Source organism: Poromitra crassiceps (genome assembly GCF_964638095.1).
Source record: "Poromitra crassiceps genome assembly, chromosome: 8".
Lineage (NCBI taxonomy): Eukaryota > Metazoa > Chordata > Actinopteri > Beryciformes > Melamphaidae > Poromitra > Poromitra crassiceps.
Window position 1 is genome coordinate 1,456,549 of NC_139629.1, and position 19,251 is coordinate 1,475,799.

Here is a 19,251-nt window from a genome sequence, read left to right on the forward strand (position 1 = left end):
AAGTCACAATCACATATCAACCTGTGACACTCACTATGACGTATATGTGTGCGCGACAGGTCTACCTGAGTCCGTGAGGATAAAATGTTTTCTTTTCTTCTTTTACATAGAAAACACTGCATTCTGGCAGGCAATGATGTAACGCATGCGTTACTTGGATTAGTAACTGTAATCTAATTACTGTTTTGGAAATTGTAACGCCTTATATTACTTAGTTACTTAAAAAGTAACTAATTACAGTAGCGCGTTACTGCCCAACACTGATGGACAGCACAAGAATATCAAAATAAAATGTAACAAATACAAAGGTGACTTGATCTCTCCACTTGTGTCACATAATGCTTAAACGAAGACTTTCAAGCTGGCCTCCACAATGTACAAATAAATAAAATAAAAATGATAAAAATAAATGTCAACGCATGCCATGTCATCCACATCATCAGTGGTTATGACATCAATTAACATCGCTCAATGTTTTCCAGGTGACCCTTGCTCTGTTGCCCGCTTACCTCATATACATGTCAGGGATTGGCTGTTTAGAGCGTAGCCCTCCTGGTTAGGGTTGGCAGGATGGATGATGGCATCGACCACCCTCGATGGGCCGACCCCATCGACCTCTGAACCCACCCACGTGTGTGTGTGTGTGTGTGTGTGTGTGTGTGTGTGGTGTGTGTTTCCTTCCCCACCTGATTCATTCCAGGCCCCTGAAAAGCGTTTTGTCAAATTTTGGAGATGATCGGACCAACGGTGCCTTGCAACTACAAACAAACAAACAAACAGACAGCTCTCCAATTGTAGTAGCTATAGAGAGCCAAAGTAAAACGTCACTTCCTGCTTTCTCCCTGTACCAGCGCTGCGAAAAATATGAATGGCGGTGGACGGAGAATAAGGTTACTTTTTTCATCCCGTTTGAACTTTTTTTATCCCACGGGGTGCCAACGCTAATTTTATCAATTTAAAACATAACTTTGCATGTCAAGAAAGTCGCAGTTTGTCACAAACTGTTGCACTAGAAGTTATAAATCAGAAAGACTACATGCACTGTCGCCTAAGTGACGTCACTTTCACCACCGGCAAAGCTGAAGACTGGCGACATGCCACGAGTTTCCACGAGCTATATAGTTTTTATACAAAATTAACCCATACGTTTCAGTTTGATGACAAACTGTGACTTTTTGTGACAGTTATGTTTTAAATTGATAAAATTAGCGTTGGAACCCCGTGGGATAAAAAAAGTAACCTTATTCTCCGTCCACCGCCATTCATATTTTTCACAGCACTGCCTCATGCTGGATCACGTGTCACAGTCTTGGAGGTGGCAACATACAGCTGTCCATGGCTGAAGACGGGGGTCTGAAGCCAGACTCCCACTTCTTGTTTGTGACATCACTGATCACTGATGATGTCATAAATCCCACTGTGATGTCACAAAAAAGAAGTGATGGGAGTCTGGCTGATGATGTCACACATCACTGGGATTTATGACATCACTGATTATGTCACAGTGGGATTTATGACATGGGACCCTTTTTATTTAGCTCAGTGCATGGGACGGACAGACAGACAGACAGACAGACAGACAGATAAACAATCAAACAAACAGAGCCCTAGCTCCCATTTATATACTGATGATGATGACAAAGGAAGGATGCATGAGGTTGTAGCCTATGTATGTATTATACATTTCTTTCTTTCTTTCTTTCTTTCTTTCTTTCTTTCTTTCTTTCTTTCTTTCTTTCTTTCTTTCTTTCTTTCTTTCTTTCTTTCTTTCTTTCTTTCTTTCTTTCTTTCAGTTTCCAGTGGTGGGCGCGCTTGCAGTGCGCGTTCACGCCAGAGAGGGAGGGTGTGTGTGTGTGTGTGGGGGAGTGGTTTGGAATTAAATATAGCAAGACAGCTTCTCGCACACCTGGCATTACTTACTCACTCGGACCACATTGACGGCCGCTGTGAGAAGCTATAAACAATTTAGGCTACGCGATTTGTAAGGCAAACTTGAGTTGTTGTTTTTTCTATATCAAAGAAGATTTTTCTACTTTTAAAGCACAATGGTAAGTTTCTTTTTCAGATTAATCAATTGTAGAAAATATTTCCACTCTTGTTTCAATCTTGTAAAGCACATAGAGACTGCGAAGGTGCTCTATAAATAATGATTATTATTATTGTTATTATTAGGCTACTAGTATTATTATTATTATTAAATATCATCATTATTGTTGTTGTTGCTGTTGTTGTTCATAAGCTCCGTTTGAATGTAATCATTTTAGCTATAGCATAGGCTACCTGCAGCAATCTGCGTCAGTGAGTGTTGTGTTGTAAATGTATACGCTCTGGGCCAGATAAACGGTGCAATGCAGCAGCAAGCTGGAGCCCTTACGCATCAGAAATAGATCTTTGAGACTGGCAAAGCAAAGCTATATTTGGCCCGTGTGGCCTGGATGAGCAGGTGTTGAAGATTAACCTACATGTTCTGCACATCAGGAGAGAAAAGATGTTTTGAAGAGATTTACCTCAAAGGAGGTTTGATGTGGATTACAGATCCTGTGACTTATTTTAGGAGTTTAGTAGTTTTTGTTTTTGTTGGATAGGTTCAAATGCTCTGCTAAATGTGAGCTCAGATTTTAATAACATTGGTGAAAAGCCGTAAGCCTACAGCACAGCTAGCCTACTTGTCAATTCAGGTATGAAGTCGACTGAAGTGTGTGCAATGTGTCAGAAAGGAGTTTAGGTGTGTCTTATTTATGTCAGTCAGTTTTACCAGTCAGTTCAGTTTGAGTCAAGAGTTGACATGCATTTCTGTGGGGGCAGGAACAACTGCTTTTTCAGGTCTCAGCAATGGAGAGTGAAGACCCTTCTAAAACCCACCAACATACAGCTTTCTGCAGATGAAGTATAGACTGTCACTGTGTGGGCTATAGGCTTCTAACCTCAACAACAATTTAAAAGTTGTTTTTATAACGGTGTAGACTTTGCAGTGAAACTAATAACTAATCCAGAGATAACCTTTCTTCATATTTGAATGTCATCTTGATTGGATCATGACAGGTGGAGGTGATTGAAATAACCCCCCCCCCCCCCCCCCCCCCCCCCCTTCCCTTTAGACATGTAGGACCCCCCCCCCCTTCCCTTTAGACATGTAGGAGCTGAAGTTCCACGTGCAAAGTTAGGCATGCAGGCTTATCAAAACATATCAATCTTGTCATTTGTGGAAGCACCAGAAAAGTTCCTCTAAAACAACCATGAGAGTTACGAAATCATCTGGCATGGAACAAATATAATGTGTTGTAGTCATGTATTTTGTATTGCCTGCAGGCATTGTGGCCAGATCGCCTGCGCACATGTTTTAACATTGACGTTTTACACACCTCATGTATTGAGTGTTATGTTTCAACGCTACGAGTCCAGCTTGTGTTTTGTTTGCACTGCACATATAAACACAGCCTGTTAGCGTTGTCAGCACTCATGAAAAAAACACTGGCGTATATAACCTATTGAAACTGTGTACACATTTTGAGCACACCTGCCTACTACACACACGCCCTAGTCAAATAGCCGTCTTCTCTCAAATTAAAATGAGCTCATGTTGTGTAAGTTTCTGAGACTGACCCAGGATCACAAGTCACCGTCACATGACCGTATAAACTTAAGCCTCAGATGCCATGGGCTAAGAGATTTGACCATGGGCCACGAGCTCCTAGTCCTCTGGAGTCTGGATTTATTATACAGTCTATTATGGTCTGGATACAGGCCAGTTGGTCTCTCAAAACACTGTTTGTCATCACCTCATCATTTTGCAATATTATGTGTTTGTCTGTCCTGGAGGCAGGATGTACTGTGACTGTGAGGACTCTTCTCTGCCCCCATGTATCATGTGTATCATGAGTACCATGTATCATGCATACCCTAACCCTAACCCGTGTATCATGACCTTCAAAAAACGAAGCTTTTAACAAATTGCTCTCTGTCTCCAGCAAGGAATGACAGTATTTCTAGTCATTATAGTTTTAGTCACACACACGAGATGAGACTGTCCTCTCGGAAGTCCATGTGGTTGCAGCCTGGAGGCACACCCTTGCTCCCCCTCTTATGCAGACACACCCTGGTAGATTTTAGGGACAGGGGAAGGCTTCACAGTGAAGCTGCAGTCAACAGTTTCAGAGTGCCAGTGAGCTGAGCCATGGAGTTTTAATAGGACCAATCAGCGTGACGTCACTGCCCCCCAAAAATGCGGCAGTTAACTAGTATGAGTTGTGCCAAACAAACGTTAATATCTCAAAAAGTATACATCACATCGCTTATATTTTGATATTCTGAGTGAGAGCAGAATTAGCCCAAGAGTTGGATGTATAAATATGCATGTCGTGTTAAAGTTGTGTGAACTGTCGCAGTTTTTAAATTGTAAACACGGTCAGCCGGCTAGAGTCAGACGCTCAAACTCTGGCTCCATAGGGTTCCATTGCCGTTGCCACCCACCCAGTGACGCAGTTTGTTTACCAAAATGCTGCTCGGCTGAGCAGCATTTGGGCGGCTGTAGCTCAGGAGGTAGAGCGGGTCGTCCACTAATCGCTTTGGATAAAAGAGGTCGGTGGTTCGATTCCCGCCTCCTGCAGTCTGCCTGTCGTAGTGTCCTTGGGCAAGATACTGAACCCCAAATTGCTCCCGACGGTGTGCCAGCACCCTGCGTGGTAACCTGCCGCCATCGGTGTATGAATGGGTGAATGTACCTACTGACTGTAAAGCGCTTTGGATAAAAGCGCTATATAAATGCAGGCCATCCCTCGTATAGGAAAGAGACCAGTGATGCTACTGTTAAAATGTATTTAATGTTGCAGTTTACCTCAGAACCTCAGCAGAAAAATGTTACATTTTCATGCTGCTGTAAACTAGGAACATGGCTGTACTTTGGGACTGGGTATGTCTGTTGTTCTTGTAAAAGCACTTTAAAGTTTAGGTACATGAAATTGTTTGCACTATAGTAGGTTAAATATTCATCTCGCCAGTGCACTGTTGCTGTGTGGAATGCTGTCACTCGTTGGTGTCAGGTTAGCATGTGGGACGTCGCCCTAAAATAGCTGCTACATAGAAGTCTGCTGACCTGGCAACCCGGACAATCTAGGCTCACTGTAGGCAGGGTCACCTTTTCTGTTGAGGGGGAAAATAAGAGAGGGCAGTGACATCACAGGAGCGAGGCCAAATGCAGGGTGTATGAACACCAAACTGTTAGTCACATTGTCACTGTTTGTGAGCATTGTCTATCGCATGCTGCCTCTCGCATCCCATGATGACTTTGATTTATTTTGTAGAAGGAACTACTGTATGCTATGAAGTAAGCTACAGTACAGATACAGGCTCTCCATTATCCCAATATCTACCCATCCTGCCTTTATTCAAACTTCCCAATCTATGGTCCCCTTTCCCCTCACCCACCAGCACCTCCTCACCCCTCACCCTCACCCCTCACCTCACCCACCAGCACCTCCTCACCCCTCACCCTCACCCCTCACCTCACCCACCAGCACCTCCTGAGGTCCATCATTCTCTGAGAGACAGTAAGGGGGGGGGGGGGGGGGGGGTGGATATGAACTGAGGTTGCTTGGTGGGAGGTCTAGAATTTGTTGCCGTCTTTGTACACAGGGTAAAGACTGAGGGGGTGGTTTTAACGGTGGTTGTTTATTTTGTCTGTGTAGGACCTGCTGCAGCTGTACTGTAGATTCCCTGCTTACGAGGGTCGCTGGTTCGAGCCCCATGTTACTTACCTCCGGCCTAGTCTCAACGACAGACCCATGAGAGTTCTTACGCTGACACGCTACGTTACTGCATGCTGCAGATCTCTCTCTGGGTCTGGGACGCTTCCCCTCAGCCAGCTGGGGTCGGAAGTGAACCGTTCACTTGGCTAGTGATTGGCCAGTGGTGGATTCAGTCTTCACCAATCGGTAACGACTTTGCGATCAGTGGCGGCACGGGAGGCGCAGCCCATTTTTCGAACCGCTCTCTCATTGGTGCTACGACCTGTCACTCATTCAATCATTCACCCCCCTAGACGCCCCCTCAAACCCCAGCAGTGGCTGTGAAGTGGCAGAGACCTCCGGCCTGGTCGGGCGTCCATACAGGCACAATTGGCTCTTTGTGTAGGAAGCTGCATTAGGGGTATGTGCCGTGGTCGCTGCACTAGTGCCTCCTCTGGTCTGCACCTGTTTGGGGGGAGGGGAACTGGGGAGAATAGTGTGATCCCCCCACGCACTGCATCCTGCCGGTGAAACTCCTCGCTTTCAGGTGAAAAGAAGCAGCTGGTGACTGCACAATGCACATGTATCGGAGGAAGCATGTGCTAGTCTACGGCTCTCCCAAGATTGGCAGAGAGGGTGGCGCGGGATAGCAGGGGGAATTGGCAAAGTAGGCTACAGATGGTGAGAAAAATGGTGGTGGGGGGGGGATGTAAAAACAGTGCTGCTTATTTCAATCGATAATCCAAACATCTAGTCTCTTGCCTTTGGTCCTATGCTAATGGAAACGCTATTGTCATTTGATGCTGCACCAGGCTCAGGTGACTAAGGCTGCGTTCTCACAGCAAACCTTAGTGCTCGAATCTGATTTTTTGATCAGGTCAGATTTTTTGTGTGGCTGTTCACACACTTTTTAAAAGTGGCCCATATCAGACTCCATCCAGTGTGAACAGATCGCGGACCTGAAGTGACCCCCATGCGCAGAAGAACAACAATAACGTCACACGCAGCACACTGCTGTTCTACGTAAACCCGGAAGAAGACGGCAGTAAATATGGCGGTAGCCGACGATGTTGTTACATCTGTTGTTTTTCATTTACAAGTTATTGTTAAGTTATCCTTTATTTATCCCCATGGGTAAATTCATCCTCTGCATTTGACCCATGCTCTACTAGGAACCTTCCTAGAACTAGGAGCAGTGGGCAGCCGCAGTGCAGTGCCCGGGGACCAACTCCAGTTCAGCGGCACTGACAGGAGTATCAACCCTAACATACTGTACATGTCTTTGATGGTGGGAGCAGTGGAAGCCAGCGAATACGGGAGCAGACGATAGCGAGGAGGAGGAGAAAGAGAGGGAACATTTTAATGATGGCTTTCTGTGGAGCAATAGCTGCTACTTCTTGCTAATACTTACAGTATAAGGTCTAAAACCTGACTGTCCCTCCACTGATTAGCTCCCTCGCAGCTGTCCTCCATGTTTGTAATCACAATCTGCCCGCTTGGTCCTCCCTCCTCCCACCAGCGCAGAATAGTGACAAATGCCAGATGTCTGTTCACACCGGAGTCACATTCCAAAACATCAGATTCGAATCTGATGTTTTTACATTTGAAAGTAGCCCAGGTCGTCTTCAAAAAAGTCACTTTCAATGTGACTTGTACTGTTCACACACTGGTCATGAAAAAGACTGACCTCCCAGCAAACATAGTCTTGACCGCGACGTCACCAGACGATAGAATTGTGGTTTGGCATCTACCCAGAAAGTCTGACGTTCTCTCCACGTTCCTCCAAAGTAACGTTTAGACTGTCACTTCAAAACAAAAAATATTGATCTCACATTGCTATGAAAACACCACATGTAGGTGTCTTTTGTGTTTTTGTTGAACAAAATGACATTTGATTGACAATTTACCTGTTGTGTGATCAGATAGTCACAGTGTGACATGCACTCCACGTGCAATAGAGAGGTCCAGGGATGACGTATTTTTGTAGGCTGAATGCGGAAGTCCCGAACTTCCTGGTTCTTCACTGTTTCTGTCTATGGGATTTTTGAATGGGTTTTTGGCGCGATGCTTCAAATAAGGTCTGTGGGCAACGCAAGTTTAATCAAATGCGAACCAAGGTTCAGCGGGATAATCTTCACACATGAGGACCACTTTCATGAGTTTTGAAGCGTAAATGCGAGCCCTAGAAGTAAAAAGCTCGTGCTAAGCTAATCCAGAACTACACACTGTCGCATAGGCTTCCACGTCACGTCAGCACTCAACCTGGACTTTTGTTGATGTGTGCACTGATTACCCCGGGCTGAACGGGGCTGAACCAGGTGAGGGAAAGAGAATTTCCGTGTTCGTCCTTTGAGTGATGACGTTATTGACGTATATATCCCCATCGACTCAACAGTGTAGTCCCATTTAGCCGTTTGCTAGCTAGCCACCCTTTTAACGGCACATAAAAGCTTCAAAACTCATAAAAGTGGTCTTCATGTGTGAAGATGATGTTACTACCATCTGGTTCACGTTTGATTAAGCCAGCGTTGCCCAGAGAGCTTATTAGAAGCATCGCGCCAAAAACCCATTCAAAACTCCCATAGGCGAAAACTGTGAAGAACCAGGGCTGTTAGCATCGATGATTTCCGGACTCGTTACTGGACCTCTCTGACGACTTTTTTACCGTTGAATCTGGACATACAGTAGCTATAATGCAACGCTGCTGCATGCACACTGTGCAGATTTGTATCTGAATATCTGAATATAGCCGTTGTGGGAGCGGCATATTTCAACGTTGTGGGAAGGTAGACGAATTACGTTGCTACGATTTCCATTCCGGATATATATTTAGACCCTGACTAGATGTAGTGGTTTGACGTGCAGCAGACGGTCGTTATACGTGAAAATGTTTGCTGGGCTGAGTCAGAAAAATCTGATTCAAGCACTAAGGTTTGCTGTGTGAATGACCGTAGCCTAAATTCGGTTTGTGACCCACAATTTAAGAAACGCTTGTGTAAGGAATGATGTGGTGCCTAAACACCCTGCTAATATTGATACATTGTCAGATGGGTGTCATTGTCAGGGGTGGTATCTCCCTTGTTATGAATGATGAAATTCCCTTCCTACATGTAAACTATAGAGAACTATAGACTGGTTTCTGTGCAACGTCATCACATAGATGCGCGCGCATCGCCAGGGTAGAAAGCCGCTCCACACATTGGACATAATGCTCCACACACTCGTTTGAGTTGACTGCTGCCTCGCCTGGAAAGCAGACGAGAGCAGCCGAGCGCAGTCAGGTGAGGCGTCAACAAGTCAAACACCCCCGCAGCACACTCACTGCTGCTTTTCTTCTTCTACAGTTTTGTTTAACAGCGGTTTGTAAACAAATTAAAACATGCATTAGCGCCACCCACACAAACTGCTCAAATGACCCAGCCCTTCAGATTACTTATTTTATTGTTAATGTACAGTAGGCATTGCAGGTGGTATTTATGTAAAATGTAGAGTGACAGCTTGGAATAAAATTGAAGTTTCTACACTTAACTGTGGGTTTGTGATGCACCTGTGTTGAACCAATGGGCGATCAGCTCGGTGCGTTTCTCGTCATCCTCTGCCCCTGCGCGCGCACGCACCAACTAATGTTTGTATACAAGAAACCCGTCTATAGGCAGAGTGGAATGACAAGATCCCCACCATTGCCTTGTTGCGTATGAACAAGCTGAACATGAAATGGTTGAATGAATGAAACCAGAAGTAATCAATTTTCCAAACAATGCAGCATTAAAGCTCCACTCATAGGTGTGCAGGGTAAGGATGTAGGCTACTGTTGATGGTCTAAAAGCTTTTGGAGCTGTAGGATGTAGCCTACTGTTGATGGTCTAAAAGCTTTTGGAGCTGTAGGATGTAGGCTACTGTTGATGGTCTAAAAGCTTTTGGAGCTGTAGGATGTACTGTAGGCTACTGTTGGTGTTGATGGTCTAAAAGCTTTTGGAGCTGTAGGATGTAGGCTACTGTTGATGGTCTACTCTAAAAGCTTTTGGAGATGTAGGATGTAGGCTACTGTTGATGGTCTAAAAGCTTTTGGAGCTGTAGGATGTAGGCTACTGTTGGTGTTGATGGTCTAAAAGCTTTTGGAGCTGTAGGATGTAGGCTACTGTTGATGGTCTAAAAGCTTTTGGAGCTGTAGGATGTACTGTAGGCTACTGTTGGTGTTGATGGTCTAAAAGCTTTTGGAGCTGTAGGATGTAGGCTACTGTTGATGGTCTACTCTAAAAGCTTTTGGAGATGTAGGATGTAGGCTACTGTTGATGGTCTAAAAGCTTTTGGAGCTGTAGGATGTACTGTAGGCTACTGTTGGTGTTGATGGTCTAAAAGCTTTTGGAGCTGTAGGATGTAGGCTATTGTTGGTGTTGAGGGTCTAAAAGCTTTTGGAGCTGTAGGCTACTGTTGGTGTTGAGGGTCTAAAAGCTTTCGGAGCTGTAGGATGTAGGCTACTGTTGGTGTTGATGGTCTAAAACAGGGATGTCAGAGATACGGCCCGCGGGCCGGATCCGGCCCACGGGCAGGTTTCATCCGGCCGCGGGATGTTTTGGATTATTATTATTATTATTATTATTATTATTATTATTATTATTATTATTATTATTATTATTATTATTATTTTATTTTTTTTAATTATTATTGTTATTAAATTCGCACCCCATTATCATGAACTACGTGTGGCTAATAAGCAAGCTAAGAGTTCATTCATAAGTTAATTAACCTGCACTACAAGGAAGTATGTCAGTAGGTCATCAGGTATAAACAAAGCCGCCATGATGCCACGCTGGAATTGAATCGCGCATTCGGCTACCTACCAAAAAACAAAGGAATCAACCAGATGCTGTCGAAAAAGAGAAAGGTTGACACGGAATGCAGGCAGTTTCAAGATAAATGGAAAGAGCAGTATTTATTTTGTGAAGTAAATGGGTAGGCTAAATGAGTCGAATTGATTTTAGTAAAAAAAAAATCCGGCCCCCATGAGGTCTCAGTTGAACAAATCCGGCCCTCGACCTAATATGAGTCTGACACCCCTGGTCTAAAAGCTTTTGGAGCTGTAGGATGTAGGCTACTGTTGGTGTTGAGGGTCTAAAAGCTTTCGGAGCTGTAGGATGTAGGCTACTGTTGGTGTTGAGGGTCTAAAAGCTTTCGGAGCTGTAGGATGTAGGCTACTGTTGGTGTTGAAGGTCTAAAAGCTTGTGGAGCTGTAGGATGTAGGCTACTGTTGGTGTTGAGGGTCTAAAAGCTTTTGGAGCTGTAGGATGTAGGCTACTGTTGGTGTTGATGGTCTAAAAGCTTTTGGAGCTGTAGGATGTAGGCTACTGTTGGTGTTGAAGGTCTAAAAGCTTGTGGAGCTGTAGCAGCTGATGCTGGGAGGCACCAGTGGGGCAGGAGCTGTCCTAATTACACACACATATTGGTCAGTAAAGGAGTGCAGAGCTAAGCGACAGTAATGTTGACCTTGTTTGGTTGGTATGCAGAGAATGGTTGTCTTTCAGCTTCCCTCTATCTCTGCACGCCCTGCGGACATACTGTGTCTCGATTTACTGATTTATGATGCGTTTTCTGTTTTAGCATTAAGTTCAGCTGCACATAGATCATTTTCGACCACTCCCTTTTTAATATGGGGCCAACTGTATGTAGGGTACAGAGTATAGAATACAGACCACAAACAAACAAACAAACAATTATTTTGAGGAAAACAAGGTCTCCTGCAATTCAATCTTTTCCTTTCTGGAACTGAGTGAATTTCGGTTTAAAGCAGGATTACACAGAATTCTGGATTTTGGGTGGTACCGGGGCAGAATATTATTTGACATGTCAATATTGGCTCATTGTAGGCCACCAAGAAGCACAGGGAAGCTAGATAGGTGACATGACCTTTCTGAAGATCATCCAATGCTAACATGGCTACTGGCTAAAGTAGCTACTGAAGGTCACAAACTATCCATAGAATGTGGACGTTCATTGAGTGACAGAAATGAATCAAGCGACAGAGTAGATAACATAAGATACTTTTACAATTTGTCATTTTATAGAAAAGAGAAAGAAAACGGAACAGATAACATATTTAGATACCTGGAAATCAGTGATGTAATCTGTAATTTAAATCATGTTGGAGTAGAAATGATTGGTTGGTTTTGATAGCTACGCTTGGCTATCAATGCCCTTCATAAGGCAGTAAATTCAGGTCAGTCAGGCTCTTGTGATCAGTGATACTCAAGGACCAGGTGAATGGATTAACAAAGCTGTTGATACTAGCCTATATTTTATTCATTTAACCTTGGTAGTCCTGTTGAGAGTTAAGCATTATAAGCATAGCAGCAGATCAACAGCATGAAGACAAGTAGCCTACAAGAATAGAAGCAAAGCTTAAATGCTAGAGTGGCAACATCTCTCCAAACCGGTCTGGCCTACTCATGCTGTTTTTGCATAGCCAGTCAGTCATATCTTTAGGCAAATATTGTCTTTGTGTAGAGGGAGGATAATGCAAATACAATAATTACATGTAAAGTTTGACCACCAGCTAGTTTGATTCAAGATTCAAGAGATTCAAGATTTGTTATTGTCATTCTGTTCCATTACAGACGAGGTGCAGCAGGTAAATAGGGCAATAAGGCAACAGTTAAATTGTTGCAAACTACCGTATGTAAACAGTGTATATAAAGGCAAATAAGGCCAACAGTAAAAATAAGAAAGGTAATAAAGTAGAAGTACTGTAATAAAATGTTAAAATAGAATAAGATGAAATAAATATGAAAAAGTGTTCAGAGTCCAAAAGTGTCCACTTGTCACTTGATCAGAATTGCTTGTCATTTTGTAAAAATGTGTACATTTTTATACAGTTTGTCTTTCTAAAACCTGAACTTTCAAATCCCTACTTGGCTATTTCTACCAAATTCCATCTTGGGTTGACCCTTCCATTCTCTTGTTAATGACTATAAATCTATGGTGGCAACTGGCAAGTAAATTATTTGACACTTTTTTCAGGGGCTGTAAATGTAATGCATGAGTTTTGAGTTTTACCCTCCATTTCAAACCACACAAGTAACAAATAGAATTGAGTAAAATGCACTTTTACTAGTTACTTAGCAAACCATAATCCTTTACGCCTATGTTTCTTTTAGATATAGGCTACCATTACATAAGATAGCTCTATGTTTTGAGAAGTTACACAACTGTCAGTACGCCTTTAATTGGTCATGTTAATGGTTTGAATGTAAAATGCACAGATCTGCTCTGAACTCGCCCTCCATTTTAGCCCTTCTTGTCTGTCCTCACTGCACATCATCACATGAGAACCAGTGACAGCTGCAGCAAATCTCTCTCGAGATTTCCTCTCATGCCCTCAACTCTTTCTCCTAACTCTCTGCTTCCACCTAGTGGCAAAGATGCAAAATTATGATTTGGGGTACTACGATTGTAACTGGAATGTATAAAATCTTAATTAATTGTCAGTCATTTATTTAAAGAGGTTGTGCCTTTCATAACCTTCAAAGAAAAAGGCGACATCTTGTCTACTGCATTTATCATGCCTCTAACGTTACCCTTTCTTCTCTCCTTCACCTCATGGCTCTGTCCTCTGCCCCTGTCCTCTTCCTCTGTCCTCTGCCCCTGTCCTCTTCCTCTGCCCCTGTCCTCTTCCTCTGCCCCTGTCCTCTTCCTCTTCCCCTGTCCTCTTCCTCTTCCCCTGTCCTCTTCCTCTGCCTCTGTCCTCTTCCTCTGCCCCTGTCCTCTGCCTCTGTCCTCTTCCTCTGTCCTCTTCCTCTACCCCTGTCCTCTTCCCCTGTCCTCTTCCCCTGTCCTCTTCCTCTGCCCCTGTCCTCTTCCCCTGTCCTCTTTCTCTGCCCCTGTCCTCTGCCCCTGTCCTCTTCCTCTTCCCCTGTCCTCTTCCTCTTTCCCTGTCCTCTTCCTTTCAAGATTCAAGATTTTTATTGTCACTCCGTAGTACAAGTATCATGTGTGAAATTCTTGTGCTGTAGACTCCGTTACAACATAGTGCAAAAAATAAAAAACAAATAATTAAACATACTAACATTCTGTTAGGTGCAAATAGCATATACCTAATTAAACATACTATTGAACATTAGTCATACGTGATGGTAGCAGCTGCAGTGCGGTACAGTACGGCTTCTACACTATTTGTATATGTTAAGGAGTCTCGTGGCCTGCGAGAAGAAACTGTCCCTCAAGCGATTTGTGCGTGCTCTTGGGACCCTGTATCTCCTCCCTGAGGGTAGCAGGGAGAACAGACTGTTGTGGGGATGGTTTGTGTCTTTGATGATCTTCATGGACCTCCTGAGGCACCGCTGGTTGTACAGATCTTGCAGTTCTGGCAGCTCACATCCTGTTACGTGCTGGGCCGTGCACCTCACCCTTCTTAGCGCCCTGCGGTCCATGGTGGTGCAGTTCCCGTACCAGGTGGTGAAGCAGCCAGTCAGCAGGCTTTCAATGGTGCCTCTGTAGAAGTCCCTGAGGATTTTTGGCCTTAGCCCGAATTTCTTCAGGCGCCTGAGTCCGTGTAGTCGCTGTTGGGCCTTTTTGACAACAGTGGCGGTGTGGTTGGCCCATGTCAGGTCCTGGTGGATATTGACTCCCAGGTACTCCACCCTTTCCACCACTGTGCCGTTGATGGTGATTGGGGGGTGTGCCTCTGCCCGTGTCCTCTTCCTCTTCCCCTGTCCTCTTCCTCTGCCCATGTCCTCTTCCTCTTCCCCTGTCCTCTTCCTCTGCCCCTGTCCTCTTCCTCTTCCCCTGTCCTCTTCCTCTTCCCCTGTCCTCTTCCTCTGCCCTTGTGTTTGTTTACCGTTTCCCCTCCTCTCTTGCAGCGTGAGTGCATCTCCGTTCATGTGGGCCAGGCTGGTGTCCAGATGGGGAACACCTGCTGGGAGCTGTACTGTCTGGAGCATGGCATCCAGCCGGACGGCCAGATGCCCAACCGCCAGCCTATAGGAGGCCATGACGACTCCTTCACCACCTTCTTCAGTGAGACCGGGTCGGGAAAATATGTCCCCAGAGCCATCTTCGTTGATTTGGAACCCACTGTCATTGGCAAGTAGTTTCATCTTGTATGTAGTGGAGCTTGTCTTGTAGATGGCAAACTACAAACACCGCTAACTAGAGATTTTATGTGAAAACAGCCATTCATCCAGCCCTCCCTACTGGTCATATTCAAACTGTACACTGTTTTGAGGTGAAAACATGTTTTAATTGAATTTGGAAACAAGCTTTTGTTTTGAATTAAAGACCAGTGTATATTTTTGAAGGTATCCTCAAGGTTTTGCCTGAATTTGATGGGGCCCTGAAAAACGGCGAGAACACTCAAATGTATATTTTTCAATAGGAGGCTTACTTTATAATGTCAATGTATTGTTTAAAGTTCAACCATCCCCTTCCACTTGTTACTACACCACTCAACTTGCACTTCAGGGTCCAGTGAGCCTGTGCAATAATACTGTTATAATAATAATACTGTTATATTATATATCAATGCTTTCTCCCACGATGAATGAGTTGTCTCATCCTTCTGCTTTTGTATTTTATTTTTCCCAGATGAAGTGCGTACAGGAATGTACCGCCAGCTCTTCCACCCCGAGCAGCTGATCTCAGGAAAGGAGGATGCAGCCAATAATTACGCCCGAGGACACTACACCATTGGCAAGGAGATCATTGACTCGGTCCTCGATAGGATCCGCAAACTGGTGAGGCAATAGGGGTGGTAATCTTCAGAGGTTTACTACTGTTGTGCTACTTGATATTTGTGAAATATATTGCAATATTGCTTTTCTGTCATCATCAAACTCACCATAAGACCTAAATCATGGATTGAAAACACTGGTATCATTGTTTCTCTGTCTCCATAGGCTGACCAGTGCACCGGTCTCCAGGGTTTCCTGGTCTTCCATTCTTTCGGCGGAGGCACCGGCTCTGGTTTCACATCACTGCTGATGGAGAGGCTCTCTGTCGACTTTGGCAAGAAGTCCAAGCTGGAGTTCGCCATCTATCCAGCCCCTCAGGTATCCACAGCTGTAGTGGAGCCCTACAACTCCATCCTGACCACCCACACCACCCTGGAGCACTCTGACTGTGCCTTCATGGTGGACAATGAGGCAATCTATGATATCTGCCGCAGAAACCTTGACATTGAGCGCCCATCTTACACAAACCTCAACCGCCTAATCAGCCAGATAGTCTCCTCTATCACCGCCTCACTTCGCTTTGATGGAGCCCTGAACGTTGACCTGACAGAGTTCCAGACCAACCTGGTGCCCTACCCCCGTATCCACTTCCCTCTGGCCACCTATGCCCCGGTCATCTCTGCTGAGAAAGCCTACCACGAGCAGCTGTCGGTGGGCGAGATCACCAACGCCTGCTTTGAACCAGCCAATCAGATGGTGAAGTGTGATCCTCGTCACGGTAAATACATGGCATGCTGTCTGCTGTACCGTGGTGACGTGGTCCCCAAAGATGTCAACGTTGCGATCGGTACCATCAAGACCAAGAGGAGCATCCAGTTTGTGGACTGGTGTCCCACAGGCTTCAAGGTGGGCATCAACTACCAGCCTCCTACGGTGGTTCCTGGGGGAGACCTGGCCAAGGTGCAGAGGGCTGTGTGCATGCTGAGCAACACCACAGCCATCGCTGAGGCCTGGGCTCGTCTGGACCACAAGTTTGACCTCATGTACGCCAAGAGGGCCTTTGTCCACTGGTATGTTGGGGAGGGCATGGAGGAAGGAGAGTTCTCAGAGGCCAGAGAAGACATGGCCGCCCTGGAGAAGGATTATGAAGAGGTGGGCATCGACTCATTTGAGGAGGATGAGGAGGGAGAGGAATATTAGATGGGCTCAGCATTGCTGGTTGTTGCTTTCAGAAATGAAGCTGATCTGTTTATAGCAAAACACTTTGGTTGTTAGCGACACATTTAAGAAATGTTTTTGTTATTTTTATTATTTTACTTCAATGTCAAAATCCTGGCCTCACGTAAAAAGGTTTGCAACTAATTACTGTATTGTTGAATTTCTACTTCATGTCATCTTCTCATATTGTCATTGACTAATTTCACTTTTATCAAAAAGCAAAACCGTTGTACAATAAATAACCTGCTAGTTTTTACTTTCAGTTTATAATTTCAGTTTGATCAAAAAGCTAAACCATTGTACAACAACTTGCTAGTTTTTGGCTGGACCACAACAGCGGGGCCAGCCCTATAAATGTGACCGTCTGTCAATGACCGACTGAATTGAGTGATGAAGTTACACCATTGGGTGGTCAGCCAGAACATGTGGTCGGCCGGAACACAGTCCAGCCATACAGTACCAGGTTTTGGCCTTAGTCTTGTTTATATTGTTGATCCCTCTGTGTTGTTGCTTAATAAAATGTCCCCAAAAATCTATCACAATCTCTGTATTCTCTATGAACCTCACAGCCTGAAAATGGTGCAGCAAATTCTACTCCCTCTCACTCTGTTCATCATAAGAATGTGACTTATTTTACACATTGTTGGTTCAAATTCTATCACAAGATGCTGTGACATTGCAGGAAGTTAGTCTTGATCAGCTCATGTGGATCAGTTTATCTAGCACCTGACACATATTATTAATGTGTATCACTATTCACTACTAGACCAAACTCCACTCATCTAATTGTTTAACTACTCATGTTTGAAAACTGCCCAGTGCCCAAGTATGTGTAGTTTTAGAGTTTATCCACTAGGGGGCAACCAAATCCAACTTGTGGAGCCAGCTCTCACCAATTTACCAGGATTAGGTTAGGTTAAGTTTATTTGATATGGACATTACAGAGCATTGGAGATGTAACATACATGTATGCACAGTGTTAAGTGTTTATAGCGGAACGCTAATTTTCAACACCTGTCCACAGGCGACTCCTACACCAAAACACAACCCAAATGGACATACCCAGATAGAAACATAATCAAATATAAAAAACTACAAGAGTAAAGCTATACATACAAATGTATTGACTAGAAAGTCACTACAGAAAGTCACTAGAATACACTCCAGAGGACCTACCCAAAAAGAAACATAATCAAATATAAAACCACATGAGCAAAGCTATACATACAAATATTCAAGGATGTACAATACAGTACCCACAATGTACACACGTTGTACACACAATACAGACATAATAGACAGAGTACCACCAGAGGTCTATAAGGGTATTAAGTGTGAGAACACATTGTTTCTCTTTTAACCATGACTTAATACCACTGTTAAAAACATTAAAAGGAGAGGCATTTGTTTCTCGGGCTGTTCTCAAATGAAGAAATTCCCATCTGAAAAATCCTTTCACTATTAGTTGACTAGTTTTAATATTGAAATGATAGCAAAGGAAGAATCTGGAGCACACGGGTCACTGGTGAGAAGGTTTCTTTTTAATAGGCTAAGTGCACCAACGTTTCGACACAATGCGTCTTCATCAGGGTCAAAAAAAAAAAAAACACTTCAATATTGAAATGATGTCAGGTCCCCGAGATGAGATGTGGTTGGAGAGGTCAGGGATGAACAAACATTAATACACTTTTAATTACCTATCAATTGCAAGTCTTGGTGCATTAACACTTACATGTAAGTTTGCTATAGAAGAAGCTTCCATGCAGGACTTTAACGGCATTCTCTTCCACATGGTGTCATTCTTGTCTAGGAAGAACAAATCAAGTCAAAAGCACCAGCACTATAGATGGCTGCCTGCTGTCTCGGTATCAATCCACAGTGCAGAAGCAGCCAGATCCTGCACAAAGGTGAGGAAATGAAGGCGGATGGTGACTGCATCTTGTACTGTAGAATCTCTCATGTCAAGATTCAAGATCTTGAATCTTGAATGAATCTTGAATCTTGAATCTTGAATCTTGAATCTCTCAGGAGGACAACATGAGTCAAATGATGTCGAATCAATCAAACTATAGGAAGCTGCCATCTTATATGCACCTGGACGGCTGGACCATTACCAGCGCTTGTTTCAGGTCATCATAGATTTACTGCTAATGTCAATAAGATCAAAGTTCAGTCAGTGTGAAATTATGAATCTCTAATTTCAAAATGCAAATCTCTCTCTCTTGATTTAATGCATAGCTATTGTATTCAGAGAGCAAATCTTTATAAGTGACCTCTCCTCCTCATGAGCAAGTGCACCGTGAACCATATTGTCATATGCTGGCCTCAATTTAATTAGCACTATTGTGTGCCTGTGGGAAATACTTCCCCAGGGGACACGTAATGGCAAAAATAGGTTTTCTGCTTATAGTCTTCTAAGCCAGTGGTCGGGACCCGCCGGGGGGTCGCAAGATTATTTTGTGGGGTCGCAGGATGATTGTCCAAAACAAAGGGAGAAAAAACGATGTTTCACCCATGATGATTAGCTCCCATACCAATGATTTAATGTAGTATATATAAAGCTATATGAACTATATATAAACTGTATAAAACAGATGTAATGTAGTACTGTATATATAAAGCTATATATGAACTATATATAAACTGTA

The 19,251-nt window shown here is 43.9% G+C and overlaps 1 protein-coding gene across 1 annotated transcript; it reads left to right on the forward strand.

Annotated features, from left to right (window-relative positions):
- The first annotated feature begins 1,928 nt into the window (after positions 1-1,928).
- Positions 1,929-17,123, forward strand: LOC310781419 (tubulin alpha chain). The gene is made up of 4 exons (XM_083642042.1): positions 1,929-2,048; positions 14,576-14,798; positions 15,300-15,448; positions 15,611-17,123. Exons 1-4 carry the CDS (start codon positions 2,046-2,048, stop codon positions 16,583-16,585), a joined length of 1,350 nt encoding a protein of 449 aa, XP_083498168.1. The 5' UTR covers positions 1,929-2,045; the 3' UTR covers positions 16,586-17,123.
- Positions 17,124-19,251: the final 2,128 nt, after the last annotated feature.

What these genes read in the sequence shown, in the direction of transcription:
- LOC310781419 (XM_083642042.1), top strand. An exon ending in TTTGGAACCCACTGTCATTG is followed by an intron (nt 14,799 to 15,299) that starts GCAAGTAGTTTC and finishes TATTTTTCCCAG; the next exon opens with ATGAAGTGCGTACAGGAATG. An exon ending in TCGATAGGATCCGCAAACTG is followed by an intron (nt 15,449 to 15,610) that starts GTGAGGCAATAG and finishes CTGTCTCCATAG; the next exon opens with GCTGACCAGTGCACCGGTCT.